Source organism: Giraffa tippelskirchi, chromosome 5, assembly GCF_054371585.1.
Source record: "Giraffa tippelskirchi isolate mGirTip1 chromosome 5, T2T-mGirTip1v1.2.pri, whole genome shotgun sequence".
In the NCBI taxonomy this organism is placed as follows: Eukaryota; Metazoa; Chordata; class Mammalia; order Artiodactyla; family Giraffidae; genus Giraffa; species Giraffa tippelskirchi.
The window spans coordinates 181,994,338-182,022,311 of NC_137279.1; the positions used below are offsets into that span (position 1 = coordinate 181,994,338).

Here is a 27,974-nt window from a genome sequence, read left to right on the forward strand (position 1 = left end):
TTGCGGCACCTTCTCTTGCAGTGGAGCGTGGGCTGTAGGGCGTGCAGGCTTGAGTAGTCGTGGTTCCCAGGCTCTACCGTGTGGACTTAGTGGTTGTGGCACATGGGCTCGGTTGCTCGGTGGCACGTGGGATTGTCCCGGACCAGGGGTTGAACCCGTGTCCCCTGCATTGGCAAGTGGAATCTTATACACTGTACCACCAGGGAAGTCCCCCACATGGTTCTTGAAGGAGGTATGGAAGGACATATCCTCCTGTTAAAGAAAAGTTTAAACTGTCTTTGTTTGGAACTCTTTGGGAAGCGTTTTCTCCTGAAACAGGGTTATAGATTGTGTGTTTGGGTACCCTGGAGCCCAGTCACCCTTGACTTGCTGAACTGTGGTATTAGTACGGTTGTGGAATGTGACCCACCATTTAGAACCATGTTTTACAAGGAGAACGTGTTCGTAGTCCCTCTGCAGGGGCTCTGGGTGCAGCCCTTGCCACAGGTAACCTTCCACGCCCACTCTTTGCTCCCTTGGACTTCTTGGCATTCCTGAGCAGCAGGCCCCTAAAAGTTCCTTCCATGGTGGGCAGTTGGGGTACCAGGCAAAGCTGGGACTCTTTTTAAATATTATTTTTAATTTTTTACAATTGAGATAAAATTGACATATAACATAATGATTCTGTATTTGCATATATTACAAAATGATCATCACAATAAGTCTAGTTACCAATTTTTTTCTCTTGATGAGAACTTTTAAGATCTACCCTGTCAGCAACTTTCAGATAGACAATACGTATCTATTAACTGTAGTTACCATGCTGTACACTACATCCCCATGACTGACTGACTTCATAAGATGAGGGCTCTTACAGCTAAAGAATGAGGACTCCTGTTTTGCTGGTAGTGGCAAGAGGGTTAGGTGGTGGCTGGCATCTGTTGAGTGCCTGCTAGGTACCAGGCACTGTGTTTGGGATTCTGGTAGTTTTGTATTTTCGTAATAATCTGAGGCAAGAATCGCACACTGAAACCCAGTAGCTGTGAGAAGGGCTGAGACGTGAAGGGCAGCCGGGTGGCACTGCTTCCCTAAGGGTTGAGGCTCGGGGACAGTGTGTGAATTCAGCTCTAGGGGGGCAGTGCAGAGCTCCTGCATTTCTTCTTTGAGCTCTTTGGCTGCATATGGTGGAGTCGGAGAGAGGAGATCACTGACAGTGGGGACGGAGTTGGCGCTGGGGAGCGGGATGGGAAGGAAGGGGCAGCTCCCACGGCCATAAGAGCCAGACTGAGCATTGGTTTATAAATGTGTTCAGATGCTTGGTGTTCAGAATCAGAGGCTCCCTTTCCTTACTGAGAATGGCGCTGTTAGTGTGTGTGGGATCTAATTCTGCTGGACTCATTTCTTCTTCCTCCAGCAGAAACTCGGCTTTTTTTCTCTTCTTGATTTTTTTTTTTCTCCCCGTGCGCCACGTGGGGAGCTTAGTTCCCTGACCAGGGATTGAACCTGTGCCCCCTGCAGCGGCCTGTTAACTACTGGACACTGGGGAAGTCCCACTTCTAAATTTTTTTTGAAGCTTTCGTCTCCTAGAATTCCAGCGTTTAATTTTCTCATTTTTGCTTATCTCATTTCACCTTTCCTTCTCTGCTTCTGTTGACTTACCAGGGCAATCATCTTTGTTAAATATTTCTCTATTCTAGAACTACTCAAAACACTTTATAAATCAACATCTGAAAACTTTTATGCCTCCTGCCCTTAATGAAACATTAGACCCCATCCTCGTTGATCCCAACCTGTGCTGTATCTGAGCTCCCTAACTCCCTAATCAACAGCTGTTTAAGTGATGCAATGCTTAAGCTCTTTTGGAGAAGCATGTTTTCCAATGGAATCTTTGGTGACATGTTCATATTACAGGTACTCTAGTTAATTTCTTTAAAAAAAAATTTTTTTTTTAAATTATTTTTTTATTTTTGGCTGCACTGGATCTTCTTTGCTGTACACGGGCTTTTCTCTAGCTGCGGAGAGTGGGGGCTACCCTTTAGTTGCAGTGCACAGGCTTCTCACTGCAGTGGCTTCTCTTGTTGTGAAACACAGGCTGTAGGTGCTCCGGCTTAGTTGCTCTGCTGAATGTGGAATCTTCCCAGACCAGCAGCAATCAAACCTGTGTCCCCTGCATTGGCAGGCACATTCCTATCCACTGCACCACCAGGGGAGTCCCCTACTCTGGTTAATTTCAACAGGCCAATTAATTATGTGTCCCTCAAGTTCTTTATGGAGAAGGCAATGGCACCCCATTCCAGTACTCTTGCCTGGAAAATCCCATGGACGGAGGAGCCTGGTGGGCTGCCGTCTCTGGGGTCGCACAGAGTTGGACACGACTGAAGTGACTTAGCAGCAGCAGCAGCAAGTTCTTTAAATTCAGGTTGGGCATCACCTCCTTTGAGAAGTTGTTCTTAGTCATCCCCAAGCTTGAGTTTTTCTTCAGTCAGTTCAGTTCAATTCAGTCGCTCAGTCGTGTCTGACTGACTCTTTACGACCCCATGGACTGCAGCACACCAGGCTTCTGTCCATCACCAACTCCCGGAGCTTGTTCAAATTCATGTCCATCAAGTTGGTGATGCCATCCAACCATCTCATCCTCTGTCGTTCCCTTCTCCTCCTGCCTCCTGAGTTTTTCTCAGTCTTTTTCTCTGTATTTCCCTATTTTCTAACATCTGTACATTTTCTCATACCCTATTGTTCTTATCTGTTTGGGTCTCCTCTCGACTTTGAGCTTCTAGAGAGCAGGAGCCATTTTTTCTGTATTCCTATCTCCTGGGACAATATAATCCGTGGAACAGAACTTTTTTTTGAATGCGTACATGTGTGATAAATTTTAATTGTATTTAAATGTACCAAATGCTGCAATACCTCTGCTGAGTAACAAGGTTTTTTGCAACTTCCTGCTCTGATCCAGTTTGAGGTGGTTTGTTTTCCCTTTTTGTGAAATTTGATGCTGTTTAAAAACGATTCTGAAAGACAGTATTGGCACTTCCATTTACTGCCTTCTCCCAGATAGGGTGAGATTACACATTTATTCAGTGTAGTATTGGGGAGCACTTGCTTTGACAGTCATGTGTCCCACCGTTAAATCCACACACCTTCCTCAGGCTATGTCCTCTCCCCTGTCTCTCCCCTCTGCTGTTTTGTGTAAGAGTAGTTATATTCATTGGAGAAGGCAATGGCACCCCACTCCAGTACTCTTGCCTGGAAAATCCCATGGACGGAGGAGCCTGGTAGGCTGCAGTCCAGCGGGTCGCTAAGAGTCGGACACGACTGAGCAGCTTCACTTTCACTTTTCACTTTCATGCACTGGAGAAGGAAATGGCAACCCACTCCAGTGTTCTTGCCTGGAGAACCCCAGGGACGGGGGAGCCTGGTGGGCTGCCGTCTATGGGGTCGCACAGAGTCGGACACGACTGAAGCGACTTGGCAGCAGCTGCAGCAGTTATATTCATCATCTCCATCTGCTTCCTTTTCCCCAGCTTCTCAGCCTGGTAAGTCCCGGCTTCTGCCCCTACCCTTCCAGTGACACTAGTCTTGCTGAACTAGTTCTGACCTTGTGAGCTGAGTCTAAGAAATGCTTCCTCAGTCACCTCTGCCGTATTTGACTTGGTTGACCCTCCTCCTTGAAACTCTGTCCCTTTGTCACTTATAGCCCTTGCTCCCACTTCACTTGTTGAATTATTTAATTATGTAGTTATTTGATTTTGTTGGTATTCTGTGCTTTAAAGAGATACAGGATGCCACGTGCTGTGCTTAGTCACTCAGTCGTGTCTGACTCTTTGCTTCCCCATGGACTCTTTGTAGCCCACCAGGCTCCTCTGTCCGTGGAGATTCTCCAGGCAAGAATACTGGAGTGGGCAGCCACGCCCTCCTCCAGGGGATCTTCCTAACCCAGGGATCGAACCCAGGTCTCCCGCACTGCAGGCAGATTCTTTACCTTCTGAGCCACCAGGGAAGCCCAGGATGCCATGAAAACCTCTAATAAGAATTGTTGTTGTTTAGTCGCTGAGTCGAGTCCAGCTCTTTTGTGACACCATGGACTGTAGCCCACCAGTCTCCTCTGTTCATGGGATTTCCCAGGCAAGAATACTGGAGTGGGTTGCCATTTCCTTCTCTGAGCGATCTTCCTGACCCAAGGATCGAACTTGCGTCTCCTGCTTGGCAGGCAGATTCTTTACTGCTGAGCCAACTGGGAAGCCCCTGTAATAAGGATACCTCTTCTCATTCGGAGAGGGGATAGGAATGGGTCAGGGAACAGGTTCCTGAGGAAGGAACACTTAATGGAAGCTTGAATTGGCCAAGTAAGAAAACCTAGATGAGAGCAGCAGTTGGCAGAGAGACAGGAATGGGTAGTTAATTTCATTTGTTACTTAGGAAGTTATCAACTGCTGTAGGATCTTAAGGAACTTCCGCTCTTGTCATTCACCGCTGTCATAAGCTATATGACTGAGACTCGCTGACCCCTTTGTTAGAGCGTTCACAGTTATGGCTCTCTTCCCTGCTCAGTGGTCACTCTGAAATCTCCATCTCGAAGTACCAAAGAGGTTTTCAGTCTTGAGAAATCAGGACATGTTCATGAGAGGATAATTAACTGCGTAAGCTAAGTATCAAGTGAGTGGTATAGTTAAATGTTATTCGAGTTAAGAGACGGGCACTGTCACACAGATATGGAATGATAGTGGAGGGCCTTGGAGGTAGTGAAGCTTGAATGGAAGAGATTGGGAAAAGCAGAGAAGAAAGGAACTGGACATTTCCAGTAGAGAGAAAAGGGAGAGCAAAGGCAGGCAAGCGGGACTCGAGTGTTGCAGTTAGGAAGGAGGGTACTGTCCCTTATGGGCCTTAACAGTTCTCGGCTATTGGCCCGAGGAGGACCTTGAAGGAGTTTGAATACAAGGCTAGGGAATTGGGACTTTATCATTTGAGCAGAGAAATGGCATGTGTGGGCACTGTTTTAGAATAAATCTGGTGGTGATTGACTTCAAAACTAGGCCCTGAGACATGAGAATGCCTGGTCAGTAGTTCAAGTCAGCGAGTATTTATGGAGCACCTCCAGTGTGGCCTGGGGAAGGGAAAGGGGTGAATGAGCAGGAGAACCCTTGTCTGGGGAACCTAAAATCCTGTGCAAAATCCTACTAGGGATTGGGCTTTTGAGAGAAGGACCTGGAGCCCAGGGGAGATGGGCGGACTCAGGGCCCCTCCCTCCCCACCCCCACAGGTTTTCAGGGTTTGGCAAACAGATGCCTGTTTTTGTAGAATGGTTTTCACATTTAAAAATTATTTTTAATCCAAAGAACATTATTTCATGATATATGAAAATGATGAAGTTCAGATTTCATTGTCCATAAATAAAGTTTTTTGGAGCACAGCCTTGCTTGTCCATTTATGTATTGTCTTTGGTTACTTTTGGTGCTTCCCAGATGGCTCAGTGGTAAAGAGTCTGCCTGCCAGTGTAGGAGACGTAGTTTTGACCCCTGGGTCAGGAAGATCCCCTGGAAAAGGAAATGACAACCCACTCCAGTATTCTTGCCTGGAGAATCCCATGGACAGAGGAGCCTGGCGAGCCACAGTCCATGGGGATGCAAAAGAGTCAGACACAACTTAGCGTCTAAACAACAACAAATGGTTACTTCCACATACATACAGCAGCGGAGTTGAGTAGCTGTAAGAGAGACCACATGGCCCAAAAGGCCCTGAGTCACCCCTTCCTAACCTCAGATCCTCCTTCTCTGAAACGGAATCTCCTCCCTACCTGAGGCCTTTCCCTCCACCCAGGCTTTTAAATATCCTTGTCATCTTTATGTTCCTCCCAGATCCTCAGCTTCTTTTTTCCAGGACCTTTTTCCTTCCAGGTACGCTCAAGACCTGTCTTACTTCAAACAAATGGGACTTCATCAGCTCAGAAGTCCACTTGCGCTGCCGCTGCTCTGCATCTCCAGTCTCTATCGCTGCCTTTCATGATTCACCTTAAGCCAGACTTCTGACCTCATCGGTCCATTCAAACTAGTCTTGCTGAGTCCTTGGTGAATTCCTAGCTGCTGGATCCTATACTTTCCCTAGTCCTTCCTATCTTCCTTGTTTTCTCTGACAACATCCTGACCATTCTCTTTTCCTTAAGACCTTTTATCTTTTGGCTTCTGTGACGTCCATCTCCTTTGCATTCTCTTCCCAATTCCCCAGTCCTATCACCCGTTCACCCATCAATGGCGTCTCTTCTTTTTACCAGTCCCTAAACATTGGTGACCTTCAGGAGGCCATCCTTTGGCCTCGTGGCCAAGATTTTATTGAGCATCTACTATATGCCAGTCCCTGTGTTGAAATACTTCACACAAATTATCCCTAATCCCTATAACAACCCTAAAATGATTAATTTTCTTTCCTCTATGTTGTAAATAGGAGCTGGAGACTTAGCTTAAGTAATTTTCCCAAAGTTACACAGTAAGTAGCAGAGGTGGGCCTCGAACCAGCCTGCTTTATTATGTAGTAAAGGCACCTGTTATCTGTGTACCAGAGACTCCTGCACTAGACTTTATTTTTTAGCTTCCAGCCTATATGTGTGTCTACTAGACATTGCTACCTGGCAGCACCTCACACCCAACTTATCACCTCTCCCCACCCTCTGTCCAGTCCAAAATTGGTATGTAACCATCTGTTTTGTCACCCAGGCCCTAATCTTGGGAGTTGACCTTGACTTTGCCTCTCCTCATTGCTACCACGCCTCAGCACACTGTTAGTCACTAGAGCCACTCATTTCCCCCATTTTATTTTCTCTGGAATTCATCTCTCATAATGTCCACTGTCACTTTATTTATTTATGCTCTGTGGCATGCGGGATCTTAGTTCCCTGATCAGGGATTGAACCCATCCCCCCTATAATTGGGAGCATGGAGTCTTAACCCCTGAATTGCCAGGGAAGTCCCATCACTTCCCTAGTTTGGATTCTTCTCACCTGTATCTTGAACAATTGTCCCCCTTCTCTTAACCTGTACTACCCCTTCTTCTATTCACTTACCCTTCCATTCTATCTTCCATAGGCTTCCAGAACGATCTCTTCTAAACCCCTCATCTGGTTGGGTTACTATCTTGGTTAAAGCCAAGATATCTTGGCTCCCTATTGTTCTATTCCTCTACTTCATAGCTCAACTGAGGAGGCTTCACTCGTTTTTCTGGATTCTTTCCCGTCTCTTACCTGCTGAGGTGTGTTTGTGGTCTCCTGGACCAGCGTTCTCATTCCTCTCTGCATGTAGTTCTCAAGGCGCTACCTCTTTCTGGAATGGCTATCTCTTCCAGTTTGTCTAAGGAACACTTTTTCAGTTAATCCCTAAAAAATAGACCAATAGGCAAACCAAAAACCACATCCTCAGTTCAGACAGAATGCCTCAGTTTCCAAGCCTGCACTGAGTCCGGTCTTTCTGAGAAGGATTAGGTTTCCCTTTTTTATGCTTTGCAAGCACCATGGGTGTGTACATTGTCCAACTCAGCACAGTCTATAATCATTTGTGCACATGTGCCTCTTAAAATGATGCTCCTTAAAAGGAAAGGTTTTTGTCTTGTTCATCTTTTTATCTGTGGTATCTAGCTTGTTGCCTGGCATATAGGAGTTCATTAACTGTTGAATGAATACCACTAGTGTGGCAAGAGCAGTAGACTAAAGCTTGGAGAACGACGAGAATTAAAGGAGGCAGGTGTTTGCTAAAGCTGAAGAATAGGCGGAACTAGCACCTTGATATGTATAGCATCAGGACATTGACAGAGTCTTTCACAGATGCTTTGTCTCATTTTGTTCTGCTCACAAGCACCACAAGACAGCAGGGCATTCAGTTCTGCCGTGTAGAAATGAAGAACCTTTAGTTCAGAGACATGGAAAGGCCTGCTCAAAGTCCTGAACCTAAGCACCAGTAATTCATTTTTCTCCAGCCAAGGCTGTGATGCTTCCCCTTCCCCAGGGGAGAGATGGGGAAGGTTTGGAAGAAGAGACAGAAGCTTTGGGCTGAACCTACATATGGAGGTTAAAGAAAAGGAGTGAGTGACTCAGGGAAGAAGATAAAGAGCCCCACAGAATTGCTTTGTGGTGTAGGACACATTTTCAGAAGGAGAGGGCACCAGTGAGAAATTTTTTTCAAATACTAAAGGAAAATTGGGGAGGAGGAAAGAGTTTGACCACCAGCAAGTTCAAGAGCATGGTTTCGTCCAGTGAAGGCACCTTGCCGAGTGGTTCCATAGGCATTGAGGGAAGTGGAGGCTCCTGTGGATAGCACACTTTCTGGAAGGGTGGTGAGGGGAGGAGACCAAGAGGATGGCAGTTTGAGAAATTCCTTACTACCAAATATTCCCAGAAATTCATCATACATTTTATTTATTCTGTAGATCTGAAATTATAGAAGAGACCATGCTGGTATATAACTGAACTAGTACACCTACGACTGAGTATATAAATTTCTGAATGTTTTAAACTCAGTTTTACATTTGTTGGTTTTCATCAGGTTACAGGGCCAGAGGACAGGAGGTTAAGTCAAACCTTCAAGTCAAATTATATTTGAGTGTGGGTGAGTGTTGTAGTATATGCCCACCTTTAGGGGGTGGGTGTTGACTGGACACTGGTCTTATATTCATTTAGAGTATTTCCCTACCCCACCTCATCTCTTGCCCATTGCTCTCATCATTTGTTGCCCCGGTGTAACTTGCTCAGCAGGAAGATCTCCCCACTTGTGGTAGAGGGTGCTTTCTGTGTCGACGATAGAAGCCTGTGTGTCTCGCCTGCCTCTCCCGAGAGCCAGGCTCTGGGGGGAGTTGGGCCCTGGGCAGCTCTGTTGTGCCACTGACGAGGTGTCCTCCGCCTGCCAGGTAAAGCGGTACCAGTGCACCTTTGAGGGCTGCCCCCGCACCTACAGCACAGCAGGCAACCTGCGCACCCACCAGAAGACCCACCGAGGGGAGTACACCTTCGTCTGTAATCAGGAGGGCTGCGGCAAGGCCTTCCTCACCTCCTACAGCCTCAGGATCCATGTGCGGGTGCACACGAAGGAGAAGCCATTTGAGTGCGACGTGCAGGGCTGTGAGAAGGCGTTCAACACCCTGTACAGGTCAGCACCCCCCGCCCCCCCAGCACTGCCAGCCTCCGAGCCTGGCTCTGTCGTGACCACGGTGCTCCCCCTGCACGGGGTAGACGTTCACGTGCAGGGCTTTAAAGAGGGCAGCCGCACTCAGCTGCTGACAGTTCCTCAGAGGAACTGTTACTTAAATATGGACACATCCTGGGTCAGTTATAGTCAGAGCTCTGTGTCTGGATTTGTATCTCCTGGAATGACATCCTGGCCTGAGGATTTTAGTAGTTGGTATGGAATAATATCTCCTGTTAGCTCAGGAGCTTGGTATTAAGGATTCTTTGATTTCCTTCCCGGCCTCAACTTGAAGATTAACTTTTTTCGACTCCCAGGAAGTGGGGAGTAGCCTGCTCATTAGCCATTTCTCTTTTCTACTGTTCATATCAGGAGACTTATATTAGTCTTCAGCATTGGCTATCACATAACAAACATAGTAATAGGTAACACTGGCGGGCTCCAGTCCATAGGATCGCAAAGAGTCAGACACGACTGAGCACACGTACCTAAAAAGCACTCACTACGTGGTAGGCAGTGTCCTGTGTGCTGCAAAGGGAATGGAAGCACAGAGAGGTTTTGTAACTGGGTCAAGATCCCCTTCCGGTAGAGGAGACCAGAATTTGAGTCCCGGGCAGCCTGGCTTCAGGGTCACACTCACACCACTCTGCTGTATAATTCTTTGAATTTCTCTTTGAACACAAAACGTTGATATTAGTGCGTTAGGACTGTAGAATTCCTATGTACTTGATCTTGCTGCACATTAAGCTGACGTGGGAAAGCTCTGGCGTGCATTATGACAAAGGGGATTTCTCTGGGGTATCTTGCAGGCTGAAAGCACATCAGAGGCTTCACACAGGGAAGACGTTTAACTGTGAATCTGAAGGCTGCAGCAAGTACTTCACCACACTCAGTGATCTGAGGAAGCACATTCGAACCCATACAGGAGAAAAGCCATTTCGGTGGGTCTTGCTGGTTTCTATTTATCACTGACCAGGTTTCAGGGGGGTGTCTTGATGTATTCTAGTATTTTTCAAAATGGGAAGGAAATTCCCTTTGCTAATTCTTCGGGCAGTGTTTGCTTTCCCCAGGATAGCTATAAACTACTGCAGACTGAAGGAGGGCTGATGATGTCCAGGAGCATCCCTACCTGCTCTGTGGATGATGGCTTCTCTGCCTCATTCTTTCCCTTCACTTTTACGAAGCGTTTACTGAAACTCACTCATCAGTGCTAGAGAAATGCTAAGATGTAGGCTTTTCTCCTGAGAACCTCAGTCTGCTTTGGTGGAAAAGAACCACGGGTAACCAGACAGTATGAGACTGAGATGCGGAGCACAGGGCCGAGGGTGCCTACCTGAGAAGAGGTGAGGAGGGAACGGGGATGAGGGTAAAGATGCCTAGGCTGGTGGGGCACGTATCTTTTTTTTTTTAATCACTTGTTTGGTTGTTGCTTTGTAATATGTCATGTGTACATACAAACATATAGGAGCATCTTTTTTTTAAAAAAATTAATTAGTTTATGTTAATTGGAGGCTAATTACTTTATAATATTGTAGTGGTTTTTGCTATACATTGACATGAATCCGCCATGGGTGTACATGTGTTCCCCATCCTGAACCCCCCTCTCACCTCCCTCCCCATCCCATCCCTGGTCATCCCAGTGCTCCAGCCCTGAGCACCCTGTCTCATGCATCGAACCTGGACTGGTGATCTATTTTACATATGGTAATATACATGTTTCAATGCTATTCTCTCAAATCATCCCACCCTCGCCTTCTCCCACAGAGTCCAAAATTCTGTTCTTTACATCTGTGTCTCTTTTTTGCTGTCTCGCATATAGGGTCATCATTACTATCATTCTAAATTCCATATATATGTGTTAACATACTGTATTGATGTTTTTCTTTCTGACTTACTTCACTCTGTATAATAGGCTGCAGTTTCATTCACCTCATTAGAACTGATTCAAATGCATTCTTTTTAATAGCTGAGTAATATTCCACTATGTATATGTACCACAGCTTTCTTATCCATTCATCTGCTGATGGACATCTAGGTTGCTTCCCTGTCCTAGCTATTGTAAACAGTGCTAGGAGCATCCATTTTTATCTATAGATTTCCATTTATATATATATATGTGAACACATATATATTTAATTCATACATGTATAAATATAAGCTTGAAGGAAGGAGTTGTATCATCTACTTTCTCCTGTGCTCACAGCATATAGCGTGGTTCTGGGCATTCAGCAGGGATTGAAAAACAACTTTGGAGTGATTATATGATGTTTTTAACGAGGTAATCAGTTTGTAAGGATTCGTCCTAAATATAGATATATTACTGAAAACAGCCTATAAACATGTCTCTGAATTTAGGCAGGAGGGATTGCTGTTACATTCATGGCATTAAATATGCTGCCTTTCTATTCTCAAATCACTCATCTCATTAGGACACCTAAAAATCGGGAAGTCTTCAGGGACAGTCAACGCTTAAACACCAATTAAATGGAAATGTGTTTTTAAGAATTACAGATACATTTCTGAGTCATGGCCCCTCTAAAGGCAAGAATATTTAGATCCTGGTTGGTTACTCTCCAGCTGCTATGAAGCTTGGGTTGCTTTTTCCCCCATAGGGCTGTCAAGGGGATTCTGATTTCTATTCAATTATACGTGTTTTTGTCATGATTAAAACTGTTAATTTTTCTTGAATGTTAGATGGGGCTTTAGACACAGTGATTTTATGAACTTAAAAAGTAAAATGCTTTAGAGAAGCTTTCTGTTTAAAAAAATAAAATATTTTGGCTTATAATTAAATGCATTCATTCATATAAATAGTTACTGAATGCCTGCTATGTGCAAGAACTACAGCAGATGTGAAGAACTACATGGACCCTGCCCTCAAAGGAATTGCAGTCTAGGAGAAGAGATAACAAATGTATGCGCACAGAGATAAAATAAGATTGAGAATGCCAGGTGCCATAAAAGGAGCATGTAGGTAAATGCCCTTGGAGTCCTAAGGAGGGAAATATTACCTCTGGTTTTAGTTATCAAGAAAGTAAAAGAGAAAAGTTCTCTGAAGATGACAGATAATTACATTGTAGCCACTGTATTCTGGCTGACTTTGCTCTAGTGTTGTGTTTGGGGTCCTGTGCCTATGTGAAAGCCTCTGTACCCATCACTGATATTCCTTATATTTCATTTGCTGCAGTAGATTTTCTGTATGCGTTCTCACTGTCAGTAGAATTCTGTTGTGTCATTCATCAAAGGGCTTTTATTGTTAGGGCTCTCAGCATGTGCTTTACCTGTAGGACAAGAAACACGTTTCCTGGGCCAGCCTCTCCCTGTGATCCCAGGTTTGTCACCTTACTTTTCCAGGGACCCGTCATCATTCCCATCTGTAAAACCTGTTTTGTCGATCTGATCATAGTGTTCTGAGCAGTTTTAAGTTTGTATTTACAAGAGATATTGAAGATAAAGGTCTGTTAGTTAATGACTGCTATCCTCTCTGCTTAAACAACTTCCTTAGGTGTGATCATGATGGCTGTGGAAAAGCATTTGCAGCAAGCCACCACCTTAAAACTCACGTCCGTACACATACTGGTGAGTTTAGGCTAATTTTTATCTTTTAACCTTCGTTGAGCCAGTAAACACGTGTGTTTCCATTGAGACCTGTACAGCTTTGTGGAGAGAGCAAGTCTAATCAGTTGGCCTTCACCTATAATGTTTGAGTTCCTCTCAGATGTTAAAAAGGATCTAAAGACTGGACTCAGGAGCTTAACCTTAAGAAATAAAACCAATTCAGAGATTACTCAGTAAAGAATCTGGGGTGGGGGTAGAAACTAGTCTTCTCTTTTAACTTCCTAGAAGCAGGCCATTCTCAGTGCTTTGCTCTGCATTAAATTTTAGGACTGGGATGATTAACTTGTGGGTAATTGACCCAGTGTATTACTTGAACCCTCATTAGCATATTTACTTCCCTGTGTTAGGGGAAGGTAGAGGTCTCAATCCAGTGAAATGATTTCATGGTGAAATTAACACCTCTTTTCATTCTTACAGGTGAAAGACCCTTCTTCTGCCCCAGTAATGGCTGTGAGAAAACATTCAGCACTCAATACAGTCTCAAAAGTCACATGAAAGGTCACGATAACAAAGGAAACTCATACAGTGCACTTCTGAGTCACAATGGATCAGAGGTGTGGAGTGTTTGGTCTCTCGTTTTGATCTGGGCACCATAAAACAGCGGCAGTGGTTTGTGTCTCAAAATAAAAGGTTAAAATGCCTTCTCTCTAAGTCCGTTAGTGAGCGAGAAGGAATCAGTGTCAAGATCTATGTCTTTGTGAGGGGGTGGCAGAAGCCAGAAATTTCACCAGGCTCCCTGTGCGTTAGCCCCTGATTTGGCTCTGCCTCCCCTCCGTCAGGTCTGGTGGAAGAGGTGTCTTGGAACCAGAGGTCTCAGAATGGCTACCAAAGGGTTGGCCAGGTGTTCTCAGAGGGTGTTATTTTCCCATTCATGTCGTGTAAAATGGTACATTTGAACTTGGGTTTGGGACACGAGTTAATGATTTGCTTCACCCTTCCATTAATCCATCGCTGGAGAACCAGGTGGAGTCTGGGGGCGTCTCCTGCCCTTTAGAATTGTCTGCAGACCAAAAGGTTCAATAGCCACTGCCTTGAAGGCACTGAACCACAGACAAGCCTCTGCAGAGTTTGAGGTAGTTTTGTCTGTTTTTCTTTACCAAGCCCTCTTCCCTACGGCTTCTTTCCAGAGAGATCCTGGGATAAATTTACTGTTACTACTTCTGATATGGTATTGGGCACTTACCATATGTCTTTTGCACCCAAAAAGTGAGAACTGTTATTATTTTACTATTTTATAAATAAAGTGGAAGCTCACTGACCCCCTTTAGAATAACGAGGTTCTTAAAGTGTATAATATGGTTTTGATTTGGGGAGAGACAGCATGATTCTGTGGTTTCTGATTTTTAAACAGCAAAGGATCCCTTTAAAAGGACTCTTCCCCCTGTATCTTATTGGTAATAATAACTAATATTTACTGAATGTTTACTGTATGCCAAGTACTGTGCTAAGTTTTCTTCAGTGAATTATCCTGCTTTCAAGAGATCAGTATTATTATTCCCATACCACTGATAGAGAAACCCGAGGTAAAGAGAAATTAAATAACTTGCCTAAGTATCCAAAGCTTGTAATTAGTGCCCGTTAGGCAGACCATCTGATTCCAGAGCCTGGTTCTTGACCCCCACATCATAGGAGGCAAAACAGCATTGGTTGTGAAGAGTCTGAATTCACATCCAAGCTCCACCACTAGTCACGTGACCTTAGGCAAATGGCTTCTTTGTGCCTCAGTCTTACTGTCTGTAAAACCAGATAAAAACACTAAGATTTGAGACTCTGTCTACAAAGCTTCATTTATGAAGTCATGATCAGTTTTCTCGGTTTTGGAACAATCACACTTTCTCACCAATAGCTTCTACGCGTCGGAGGTCCCAGTGCACAGAGTCCAGACCTCACATCTCTTGGCTGACTGTTAGCTCCCCAGTGGAGGGAATCTGCTCTAGTCTTAGGCTTTCAAAGCCATCAAGATTGCCTTTGAGTCCTAAATTTACATCTCTAGCCCAGATTTCTTCCTGAACTTTACACACGTATTCAACCTCCTACTCGATGTCTCCACCCAGCTGTCACCTACGTTTCCCAGTCCTGACGCGTCCAACCTGTTCCTCCTGCAGTCTTCCACATCTTAGTAAATGGCACCTGTTTTTCTAGTGGCGCAGGCCAAAAATATTGGCGTCATTCTTGACTCCTCTTTTTTTCCCCTCATTCCACACGCCCACCAGCATCTATCAGTTCCATCTTTCACCAGCATCTATCAGTTCCATCTTTCTAGAATCCGATCTGATCACTTCATTCCAGCCCTTGCCATTGTTTGGCCTGGGTTCTTGCAATGACCTGCTAAGTGATTTTCTTAGCACCTTTCCCCTCTCTTCTCCCCACTGATACTCCACCCTGATCTTCCGAAACAATGAGGCAAATCATGTCTGTTCTCTGCTTATAACCCTTCAGTAGCTTCTTACATCACTTAAGGTAAAAGTCAAAATCTTTATAGTGGTCCAGAAAGTCCTAGACACTCTGGCCTGGTCACTTCTCTCTTCATTTACTTCACTTCATTTCCCTTGAGCCGTACCATCCACCTTGTGGTTCCTTGAACAGGGGAAGCCCACCTTGCCTCCAGGCCTTTGTACTTGCTGTACCCGCTGTGTGAATCACTTTCCCCACATATGTGCATGGCCCATGCCTTCTTCAGTATCTGCTCTAAGGCCACCTTATCTAAGAGTCCCTTCCTAATCTGATAAAAGAGCATCTCTTACCCTGGCCTTCTCCACTCCCCTTAACTCTCTTGTATACCGTATATTTGTTTTTTTGTCTGGCCCCCTCCCCACACTGAATGTAAGCTCTCTGGTGGCAGGGACTTTATTATTGTATCCCTAGGCCTGGAACGGGGCTTAATACATACAGATGCTCAGTGAGTATTTGTTAAATACATGCACGAATCGGAACATATGATGCCTGAGGTAAAGTAGGGCAACCACATAAAGTATGTGAATCACAACTGGCATTCTAGGAATCCAGAATTCTGAGTTAGCCCAGACACCTGTATAGGAATAGTAACCCCTCAGTACCACTCTAAGTAACAGTCCCTGAGATGCCCATGTTGGGGACGTAGTGAGTAATGGAAGGAAGAGGGACTTTCAGTCAGAAGCACTGGGTCTGTGTTATGTTAATTAGCAGTATGAGTTTTGGACTGTTCACTGCTAATGTTAGCATTAACTTTCTCATACTTAAAATGGGAATGTGAAATAATACTACAGAGGATTATATGAATAGTAAATGAAGTCACGTAAAATTGCTTTGTCAATGATAGACCAATTTTGCAAATATTATTGATTTCATGTTGTTATAGCTTTTGTTACTCTGGAGCCTGAGTCATGAGATAATTCTTAAAGTCTACTAACCATGTTTAAGAACATAAACGATTTCTTCTTAAGAATATCAGGATTTTAAAAATTGAAATAATTCACGTAGCCTTTGTTTTGAATGGTTTTTTATTCTCTAGACATTTGGAATCTTAGGGACGCTGTAATCAAGTGTTTTATTACATAATAGAATACAGTAAATCCCAATTGTTTGTCAATTAGAATTTTTTTTTCTTTAACAGGATACAAATCACTCACTTTGTCTGAGGAATTTAAGCCTTCTGTCCACAGATTCTGAATTGCAAGAAAATTCCAATACAGTAAGTGTACCTGTGATATGGATGTTATTAAAATAAGTGCAAGAATTGAGCCTCCCTTTGGTGGGAAAATTGAGTGAGACCAGTCTTGGAAGTCTTTCAGATTGAGTTGTGTTCAATTACTAACCACTTAGGGTGTTTTGATGTTGTTTCCTGATAAGAGCTCTCATTGGAGAGGTTGTTCTCTCTGACGCATAGTGCCTTTTGACCCAGATCACTCACTTGATAACCTCCCGCACCAGAAAATAACTTTCTTTATTTATTTAGCAAATATTTATTGAGTGCCTACTCCAGTCGGGCAGTGCTGGTACTGAGCTGGTAGTGGTAAGGAATTAAGTGGGGTCTGTCCTTGAGTAGCTTAAAATTCATCCACCATAAAGGAGAGCCAGGATTCCAGTTTGCAGACTTTTCTTAAGCCCTGTCAGTCTGACCTGAGTCCGTCCTTTCCTTTCTTTGAGCTCACCGCACAGGGGTTCTGAAGGGGACCCCGTCTACAGGCCCACTGCTAGGGCACAAACCCAGTGTCTCTTGATCTGCTTACTTTGGTTCTCTCTGCCATTCCCATGGCTCCACGCTGTGTCTTGCAAACCACTGAATCAGTCCTGAGCTTGTGCTCCTTCAGCAGGATCCATGAGCTTTATTGGGTCACTGACACTGATGGTTAAGTATGCATTTTTGGTTGTTTTTCTCTGGTAAATAAATATAGCTTAGGTTAGATTTTCTGTGAGTATATACATAATAAATAAGGAGGAATCAATGTGATAGGAGGTATTTGAACAGTCTTTCTACAGTGTAGGCTCTTGGGCCTCACCCAAGCCTACTGAGTCAATATCCTCTGGGAGGGGTGCCTGACACTGCACAATTTTATATTAGCACACCAGGGCCTGGGTTCTCCTGGTAATGGCAGAATTGCTCTTATCAGACCAGCCCTCCCACAGAAAACAACTATATATGCTGGGAAAAATATTAAGACAACTACTTGAAGGCACCAGAGAGCAATCCAAACAGGCAGAGGTAACATTTGAAAGAAGGGGCCAGTTGGAAGATAGCAGTGGCACTGGATGGGTCTTCGAGCTTTGTGGCTTATCCATCTCAGAGCAAGCCCAGTTGATACCAAATAAGATGGCTCAGGCTCAGGAAACACTCGCTCTTCCCTGGAGTGACTACCCAGAGGACAGAGTTCAGGGCTACTGCAGCACCTGGAAAGTGGCGGGGGATGACCTGGAGAGGAGAAAACACACAGGTCGAGTCCCAAGTTCTGTGTATGAGCTGTGTCCAAACCTCTAGTTGACCCCTGAACTGTGGGTGTGTGGGGCAGACCCCAAGCAGTCCAGCTGAGGCTAAAGAGCTGGATGAAGATGCCAGCTGCCATCCACTGCAGGGAAGATAGAGCTTGGAGTTAGAGCATAGCCAAGTCACTGGAATGTTATAGCAAACAACCAAATACTCTTCCAAGAAGTATAACAGAATCCTGAGTCTCTGCAGCATATCATCTGCAATGTCCAGGGTTATCCAAAATTAGTAAACATAAGACATAGGAGAACATTACCTCTACTCAAGAGAAAAGGTCATCTATGGACTACGGAGACTGACCCCAAGATGAGCCAGATGATAGAATTAGTGGACAGGCATTTATAAGTAGCTCTCAAAATGCTCAAGCATATTAAGGATTACTTGTAATGATTTAATAAATAGGAAATCTTAGCAGAGAAATAGAAACTATAAAAAAAATGTGCCAAATAGAAATTCTGGAACTGAAAATATATCAAAATTTAAAAATTCACCAAATGGGCTCAACAGCAGACTGGAAATAACAGAAGAAAGAATCAGTTGAATTGAAGAGAGCTCAATAGAAATTAACCAATCTGAAGGACCAAAAAAAAAAAAAGCACTTTGTATGATTGTTTGGCGTATTCACATTTCAGAGCTGATGCTTTAAGAGTACTGGGCCAAGACTGCCCTCTAAACCACACGGTGCAAGATTTCTGGGTATAATGTCTCCTTAATATCAGAGATCGTGGGAAATGGTTGAGGCATCCACTCCCTGACTGGGACTTGACACATGACTGAGGAGCTTTCTGGAGCCCTGAGGTCACCAGGTGAGAAACCATATGAGGGGACATTGAGTACTTGTAAAAAACGAAAGCTTTTTCCACCCATAATTCACAACAGCAAGAGGGAGGCCTGTTTTTCTCCCTTGGGATCAAATTATATGTTGTGTCCTTGTCCTCCAGCATTTAGTCTTTCAGACTAAGACCAAAGTTCCTTGAATAGGATGGATTTTGCTTGGCTTGCTTTAAAAGAAATGATAATGAGTTGTTAAAATTAAATGATGTATTTTTATGAGATCATCATTTTCCAGGTTCCTGGGCAACCTACATGTTTCTCTGTGTCCTAGGTGTGAATTTGGGCTGAAGCTCTGGGGAATGGCCCAGTGGGCCTGTTGGCCCCTGAGCCTCAGGATCCATCTTGTTCCCAAACAGCTCAGTGTTCTCATCTCTCTCTGCTCCAGGTCCCAGAGGCTCAACCTGTTCTTCTCTCCTCACTTGAGGGGGTGGTTCCCACTCGCTCTGCCCCTAGGGTTATTGCCCTGAATCCTGGCAGTGGCTGAGTCAGTCCCTTTGGCACTTATATTTTTTAATTAAAAAAAAAAAAAAAACTTTTTATGGAGGTATAATATACATACAGAAAAGTACCCCTGTCATAAATATACAGCTTGATGAGTCATCACAGTTCATCATATCCCTGTAACTGTTGCAGGAGCGAGAATGTGGGGCACAGAGGATGGTCACATCTGAGTCCCTGGGATGGCCACCAAGTGTAGGTTCTTGGCTTTTGCAGGAAGGAATTCAAGAGTGAGCCATAGTAGAGTGAAAGAAGGTCTCTTCGGGGAGGAAACACTCCGTACACAAGAGTGTGGGCCATCTCGGAAGGCAAGGGAGGCCCCAGAGGCAGCAGGGTATCCAGCTGTCAGAATTTATAGGGGTGGGTAACTGCATAGGCTAATGAGTAGGAGGAGTATTCCGGCTATCTTGGGGAAAGGGTGGGGATTTCCAGGAATTAGGCCACTGCCCACAGTTTGACCTTTATGGAAGACAACTCATGGCCATTTTGGACCTAGTTGCTTCTAATCACTTTATGTTGTGTCCTCAGGCCATGCCACTGGGCTTCCCTGGTGGCTCAGCAGGGAAGAATCTGCCTGGGAATGCAGGAGACAACAGGTTCGATCCCTGAGTCAGGAAGATCCCCTGGAGAAGGAAATGGCAACCCACTCCAGTATTCTTGCCTGGGAAATCCCATGGACAGAGGAGCCTGGTGGGCTACAGTCCACGGGGTTGCAGAAGAGTTGGACACGACTGAGCGACTAAACAACAACAGGCCGTGCCATTCTTTTAAAGGTTGTGCCCTGCCCCCTTCCTGTGTCATAACCAGCACGCAAATCAACAAATAGAACATTCCCAACACCCTAGAAACCCCCATCAGGTCCCTTAACAGCCCTTACCTCTTCCTAAGGATAACCACTATCCTGGCTTCTCACAACCTAAGATGAATTTTGCCTGTTTTTATGTTTTCTATAATTCGAACGTGACCTATACTCGTTTGTCCTGGCTTCTTTCTTGCAACATTTTGTTTGAGGAATTAATCCATGTTGTTGCATATGATAATATATAGATTATTTGTTCTCATTGTTGAACAGTTATTACACCAAGTGAATATAAGAGTATGTTCTATTTCCTGCCCTTGGGCATTTGGAAAGTTTTTAGTTTGAAGCCGTTACAGTAGTACTTCTGTGAAAATTCTTGTACATCATCTTCTGAAGTCACACAGACTCATTCCTTTTAAACAGTCTTATTCCTGTAATGATTCATAAACAAGTAGAACAAAAATAACAACCATGAAGAAGTTGCAAAGCTTGCGGCTTAGTGGTAGTTGTTAGCTCACTAGTTTTCAAACTGGGTGGTGCCTCTTTATTGGGTTATAAAATAGTGGTTTATAATCAACATTTTGAGAACAGTAATAGAATCGAAAATATAGAAGACATTGCAGATCATAAGGACAGGCTCTGTTTCATAGACTTGTTTCAGTTATACATTCATATGTATGTAATATATTTTATAAATTATATATGATATAAATTTTTATATATACCCACTCCAGTATTCTTGGGCTTCCCTGGTGGCTCAGATGGTAAAGAATCCGTCTGCAATGCAGGAGACCTGGGTTCGATCCCTGGTTTGGGAAGATCCCCTGGAGAAGGGAATGGCAACCCACTCCAGTATTCTGGCCTGGAGAATTCCATGGACAGAGGAGCCTGGTGGGCTACAGTCCATGGGGTAGCAAAGAGTCGGACATGACTGACTTTGACTTTAATAAATTATTATATATTATATAATTTCCTACTTTGTGTCATGATGAAAAGTTTCAAGGCATTTTCTTGGCCTGTGATTCCTAACTCCCTCTGGACTAGAGGCTGGACATAGGTCTCTGCCTTCGTGTTACAAAGAATATGAACAAACTTTTTGGCCAGCCGTATATCACACTGGTTGTCAGCTTCACTGAATTTCTTGGAATCTTGCTTTTGTCACTCTTGCCCTACAAAATGTGAAGTGGAAGTGGACCACAAAGAACTGTTTTTCCCCTTCCCCTAACTAAACTAAAGGGAAGCCTAGAGGTGGTCATTTTATTTGGTGCCTGGCAGGAGTCAGGACACTAGGTGTTTTGGTTTTTCATAGCTTTTCAAAATGCCTCTGACCTTTTCTTCACTGTAAGTTAGAAAGAAACTTGGCGCCCTTTCCAGTGCCCTTTTAAGGCTGATGCAGTGCCTTAAGAGGCTAACACAGGAGGGTAAAGAAAGTCTCCATAAAACCCAGAGAAGAGATTTTAGAACTCCTCTCTGGATCCTGTCTGGAGTCACAACCGAACCAGAAGATTTTAAGTCTTAGCACTTACTAGTATGTGTATAGTTAATACCAAAGTCATTAAATTTAAACTTGACCTTTGGAAAAAAAAAAAAGAAAGAAACTTGGAATGACAGTGGTGAGGACAAGGCCATTATTATTGTCTGTTTGATTCACCACCATGTGTATATATTAGAATATTATAGATGTTATATAATAACCTTGAAAGATATTCACAATATCTTATTACATGAGAAAAGCAAGTTCCAAGTACTAGATATTATACAACCCCACTTTTATGTAGGATTTTATCTTTCAGAGCAGGGATTAGCAAACTTTTTTTCGTAAAGGGCCAGATAGATAATTTCAGCTTTGTGACCCATACATTCTCTGCACAGCTCCTCAGCTCTGCCATTGCAGTGCAGAAGCTATAGAGATAATTCAAAAGTGAACCAGAGTGCCTATTCCAGTACAACTTTATTTGCAGAAACAGGCAGTCAGCCAGCAAGTCAGTTTGCCAACTCCTGCTTTAGAGTGTTTGAAGACCCAGATCTTCAGTGTCTGAGGCTTAGGGGAATAAATGTCACCTTAGGAAAAGAGAAGTTAGAAACAAGAAGCATAGCCAAAGATCATTCTCATCCTGCTGCTCTGTGCTGTCTCGGGGTGCAGACCTGCTTTTGGATGGTGCGCCTCATACGTTTGTCTCTGTCTCTGACACAGGGCCAGAATCTCAGCACTCTCTCACCAGCAATCATCTTTGGACCAATGTTCCAGAAGTCAGATGATCCGGCAATTCAGGAAGATCCTCAACAGACAGGTTTGTTACACAGACTCTCTTCCTGCTCAGATCTGTGCACTGGGAAGGAGAATTCACACTTGTTGACACAGTAGATGTCAAGCACAGTGATATATTTCAGGTGCTTTGAATGAAATGTACTTTCATTGAAGGATCAGAGAAGGATGGGCTTTTTAGCTCAATTCCATCTGTTTTTTTCCCCCTGCTTCCCTCATCAAGGGTTTACTTGAGGATCTACTTTTCTTAGACCCTCAAATGAAGAGGGTCCCCTTTTCCAAAAGCTTTTGTTGGCTTCAAAAAATGAGAGGAGTCGTGAGCACTTTCTTCTGATGTGACCCCCATTCATGAGTGGGCAGAATTCACAAACCAAACTTCAGATATGTAGATGAAACTGTGTTTGAATGAAAATATGTCCCTGAAGCTTCACAGTAGTTAGAAAGTATGTTCGGTGGTCATATGCCAAGAAAAGAATATCTAATCTCTTTTCCACAAAAGCCACAGGACACATTTATTTTTATGGTTAGACCCATACTAGGTCTTCATGTTTAGAAAGTGAGGTTGATCATGAAGCCTGGTACTTTGACCAGAGGGGTCATTACATGAAAAGCAGAGAGCCAGCCTGTCTGCAGTGAAGGGATCGGCTTTAACAGACTTCAGCTGTCTTTGGTGTAGCCCATAGAGACTGTGTTTTTGTGGCTTATATAAGGGTTGGAATGTGTATCTATATTTCTATTTCTTTTTCTTGCCAGCTGCCTTGATTGAAAGTTTTAATGGTGATGCGGAGTCAGTCAGTGATGTTCCGCCATCCACAAGACATTCAGCATCTTTATCTCTTCCACTTATACTGCAGCCTGGCATCTCCGAGCCACCCCAGCCTCTACTACCAGCCTCAGCACCATCTGCTCCTCTGCCTGCTCCCTCCCTAGGAACTGGTTCCCAGCAAGCTGCATTTGGCAACCCCCCTGCTCTCTTACAACCTCCAGAAGTGCCTGTTGCCCACAGCACGCAGTTTGCTGCTAATCATCAAGAGTTTCTTCCACACCTCCAGGCACCTCAGCCCATCGTACCAGGACTCTCTGTTGTTGCTGGGGCCTTGGCGTCAGCAGCGGCAGTGGCATCAGCCATGGCAGCACCACCCCAGCCACAAAGTACTACTGAGCCCCTGCCAGCCACGGTCCAGACTCTGCCCCTGAATGGCAACTCTGTCCTAACTAGTAATCCCACTATAACCATCACCCCGACTCCCAGCGCGGCTATCCTGCAGCCCAGCCTAGTCATGGGAGAGCAGAACTTACAGTGGATACTAAATGGTGCCACCAGCACACCGCAAACTCAAGAACAAATGGTGAGTATGATGTGGAAAGGGCTCCAGTGGGGTGAAGTGTATTTCTGTGGGTGACATGTTCAGAGGCCTTTACTTCAAAAAAGGAAAACGGCTGTCATTTCTACCCTGAAACACATCATTCTACCCGCCATTTCCCCGTAATCAAGCAGTGTAAAACTGGGAATGTTGCGGTCAATACCTATAATAGCGGGCCAGAGAAACAGTTTTCAAATTTACCTAAGTATTTCAGCTGTGGTCTGATTCTGTCAGCTCCAACAGGAGAGCCCGAGAACGTTCTCCAAGGCAGAGTCCAGCCTAGACGGAGGGACTGATGGGACCCCATCAGGTGGAAACGGACTGCAGTGGCCAAGTCAGAAGTACTCTGTGTTCCCAGAGTCCATCGTAGAGCCATTTTCTACCCAAGTGTGTGGTCTCAGCGGCTAAGGAAATGATGTGGTTGTTCAACTGAGTATATTTTGAGGGCCTGCTGTATACCAGATACCACACAGGATACTCTTGGAAACCTGGAAAAGTGAAAAAAACATGATTTCTTTTTGATAAAAACTTATATTCTAGTTAAAGAGGCTAAAATGCCTAAAAGAAAGTTAGTACTACCAGTAGATAAAGTGTCAAATAATAAAAATAATGGTAATAAAAAATAACAATAGCTATGACTTATTGAGCCCTTACTATATGTATGGGCTTCCTGTGCTAACTAAGCACTTATTAAAATTGAGGATCTAACGTGCCAGTCATTACCTTAGGTACCTTATTTTTAGATTATATATATTTTTTAGGTTTTATCGAACAGATAGTAAGAACTTCCATACACTTGCTGCTCCCTGCCCACCCCCAGCCTAGTTTCCCTCATTACTAACAACTGATATCAATGTGGTACTTTTACTTTAAGTGAGTTAATATTGATAAATGGTTATTAACATCTTTATATGTTTGTATCTCTAGATGTGTCACCCCCCATGCTAAGTATTTTAATCACAGCAATCCTAGGAAGTAGATATGATTTTATCGATGGAGAGCTGAGACCCAGAGAAGTTAAGTGACTAGTCCAAGGTCGCACAGCTTATAAATGGCAAAGCCTAGACAGACCAGTCCCAGAATCCATGCTCCTGATTGCTACTTTGTGCTGCCACATGAGGGGTTCAGAGACTAAAGGCTTGTTGCGTGGCCATACAGGTCAGGTGAGCCTCCTTGAGGCATGAGTAGGAATTCGGTGGAGAAAAGGTTGCACTAAGTAGGAGTAGGTCTGGGTGGATGTATGATTCTATCAAACAAACTGGAAAGGTAGGTTAGAGCTTGATGGTAAGAGCACTCAAATTCCATAAATGGGATGGGTGCCAACCACTTCTGGAGGCACCCTAGTTCTAGTTTCAGATGGCCAGAGTCCCTGGAACGGTCTCTTCAGCATTATAATCCAATCCGCCTCCAGGTAGTCGGATTTTTTTGGTTGTTACTATTGTTTTCATTATTTAAAATTATTTTTGGGGACTTCTCAGGCAGTCCAGTGGTGAAGGCTCCACACTTTCACTGCAAAGGGCAATGCCTGGTTGGGGAACTAAGATCCTGCATGCTGCCCAACACGGCCAAAAAAATTTGTTTTCCCGTTATTTTTACTGTTCTTATATTTGGTGATGGCTGTATACAGAAAATGCTCCTACTATCTCATTTATGATAATGGCATTTTTTTTTCTTTTCCAGTTTTATTGAGATATAATTGATAGATAGCAGAGTATAAGTTTGAGGAGTACAGCATAATAATTTGACACAAATTTAGTGAGCATCCATCATCACATGATAGATACAAAATTAAAGATACAGGAAAAAATGTGTGTGAGAACTTTCAGGGTTTACTGTTTAAAGAGCTTTCACATGTAACATACAGCAGTGTTAATTGTGTCCATCACATTGTGCCCTGTGCCCCTAGTACTTGCTTTATCTCTTAACTGGAGGTCTGGCTCTTCACTGCTTTCATCCAATTCCCCCTCTCCCCACCCCACCCCTGCCTCCTGTAAGCACAAAACTGATCTTTCAGTGAGTTCGTTTGTTTGTTTTGAAGGACCTGCCTCTGTTCCTGTTAGACAACATAGTGATATTTCTGTACATTTCAAAATGATCACTACGATAAGTCTAGTCACCATATGTGACACCACCACATATGTCACCATCCAAAGATTTACATACTTACTGACTGTATTCCCCACACTGTACATTTCATACCCATGACGCATCTGTTTTGCAACTGGACTTTTGTCGTTCTTGTCTCCCTCCCCTATTTCTCTCCTCTCTGGCAACCACGTGCCTCCATGTGGTTTCTTTATCTCTTGTTTTCTGGATCTGAGCTGCCCTGGGGGACTGCATGGAACAGCTGATTCTTTTTCCATCCAGTTCATTTTCATGTGGGTTTCCCTGGTGGCTCAGACAGTAAAGAATCCACCTGCAGTTCTTTGGGTGGGAGATCTGGATTGGATCCCTAGGTTGGGAAGATCCCCTGCAGGAGGGCATGGCAACCCACTCCAGTATTCTTGCCTGGAGAAGCCCCATGGACAGAGGCTACAGTCCATAGGGTCGCAAAGAGTTGGACATGACTGAAGTGACTAAGCACATGCACATTTTCATGTATTTGCATGTGAGTCTCATTCCTCCATAATTGTTTTATAATGTCTTCCCCTATAACTTAGCCAGAAGCATTCATATTCCTCCTAGACTCATCCTAGGGGCACTTTTTATTTTCCTTAAAAGGATGAAAGATAAAGCCCTTTTTAATATGACTTGGAGAAAGCATAAACCCCATAGCCAATTGAATAGGAAGTGTACTAAAGTGAGGGGTGATTTCTGGGCACTTACTTGATGGTCCTAAGCAGTAATCACATGTACAGCTAGTATTTGCTGAATCCCCATGATGTGCCCCAGGCTTCACATGCATCATCTCATTTCATCCTTTTGGGGCCTTTGGGAGAGTCTTTGGGTTGTCATCCCAGTTTTTACAGGTGAGGAAACCAAAACTAGGAGGTTAAATTACTTGCCTGACATCAACAACTAATAAGTGACCAAGCTTGAACTTGAATCCTGGTGTGGCTAAGTCCAGGGCCCACCCTTGAGCACCATCCTGTGCAGCTTACACCATACTGCTTAGGGCCTTCATAGGAGGTCTTCTGCCTATGAGAGGAAGTCTTGGCCTGTCCTTAGCAGGCAGCTTAGTCCTCAAGGGGTAAAAAGAACTCTGGGAGTCAGCAGGGAGTAAGGAGAGAGCTTAGAAGGGAAGCTAGCCCTTGGGCTCCCCCTGAGAAGACCATCCACTTGAGAAAAGCAACCTTGGAGGAGCCTTTGTGCACATAGAACCTACTGGATTAAGCAGCTGGGAGACAGCCAAGGAGTAGGGGACAAAGACGGTTACATTGTTAGCACTGAATGTCCAGCAGTGTGGTGACCTCATGTCAGAGCACAAACAAAACCTCGCTCAGTGCAAAAATCCCTGAACACTAAGGGTTTTCTGTTCTCTTGGATGACTGTTACAATTGGGGAGGCTTCATGTCCTTGGGGATCTATCATATTTGAGTAGCCATAAATGTGATTTTTTTTTTTCCCCTAGCAGCAAGCATCTAAGGTTGAGAAGGTGTTTTTTACCACTGCAGTACCAGTAGCCAGTAGCACAGGTATGTAATTCTGTGTTATTTAAATGGAAGTCAACTCTCTAGGCCCCCTGAGGCACAGTTAGTTAATCTTGCTTTGCCCTGGATTTTAATTTTTTTTTAATTAAATTTTTCATGTATTATTTTTCTATTAGAATATTTCATATTCTTACAGCTATTGAAAGTTACTGCACTTATAGCATAAATACCAGATTTAACATTTAGTAATGGTTCTTCCCCTTTTACATGTAGCCTTTAATGTAGCCAGAAAAAAGTCTGAATCACAGTTAATGCTAAAGAGAGAAGTTATTAATTCACTGGACTCTTTTCTAATTACAGTAATGAAGAAATAGCATCTGGGTCAGAAACTCCTATAAAGCTAAAAGGTCCTTTTTCTCAAACTCTTTATTTTATACATTGAAAAACTCAGGCCCTGAAAGATGAAACGAGTACCCCAAAGGCATCAGTGAGTTTGTGGCAGAGCCAAAGCACTAGTTCTCAGACCAGCCTCGCCCCCTCCCTGTTCTCTTGCCCTGTGGTCTCTAGCTCTTTTGAGACACACGAAGTCTGTCTGAATTCAGAGTGTGCTTGTGCACAACAGACATATGCAAAAGAGAAGGAATGTGTGCACAAGTGTGTCCGAGACCACGGCTGCAAAGTTCAGGATGTCCTCAAGGAGGTCAGAGCCTCTGGGGAAGGCAGGGCTGAATGGTACAGTGTGGACTGGCTCTCAGTGCCCTCAGGCCAGCCCTAAGGTATAAGCCTGCTGCAAACACTGCCGGGAGGCACTGGGAGAGGAGAGGAATGAACTCAGAGATGAGTGAAGTTCTACAGAACGATTGAGGCAGAAGGACGAGCTCTTGAGCCCAGAGCTTTGAAGAACCTGC

General features: G+C 44.1%; 1 protein-coding gene and 1 non-coding gene across 10 annotated transcripts in view; both read left to right on the forward strand.

The window, feature by feature from the left end:
• MTF1 (metal regulatory transcription factor 1) overlaps positions 1-27,974 on the forward strand; it is a 37,078-nt gene that overhangs the window by 7,982 nt on the left and 1,122 nt on the right. For 3 of the 9 annotated variants that reach the window (XM_081495223.1, XM_081495224.1, XM_081495226.1), the window contains exons 3-10: positions 8,863-9,101; positions 9,947-10,078; positions 12,643-12,716; positions 13,173-13,309; positions 16,348-16,425; positions 22,041-22,137; positions 22,866-23,461; positions 27,048-27,111. In XM_081495223.1, the coding sequence (XP_081351349.1) occupies positions 8,863-9,101; positions 9,947-10,078; positions 12,643-12,716; positions 13,173-13,309; positions 16,348-16,425; positions 22,041-22,137; positions 22,866-23,461; positions 27,048-27,111 (1,417 nt within the window). Of the gene's footprint in view, positions 1-8,862; positions 9,102-9,946; positions 10,079-12,642; positions 12,717-13,172; positions 13,310-16,347; positions 16,432-22,040; positions 22,138-22,865; positions 23,462-27,047; positions 27,112-27,974 lie in introns of all 9 variants that reach the window. The other 6 variants (XM_081495227.1, XM_081495228.1, XM_081495229.1 and 3 more) reach the window with 3 other exon arrangements.
• Positions 21,220-21,341, forward strand: LOC145508144 (small nucleolar RNA SNORA26). The gene has a single exon (XR_014055401.1). It is a non-coding gene; the product is annotated as a small nucleolar RNA SNORA26 (small nucleolar RNA).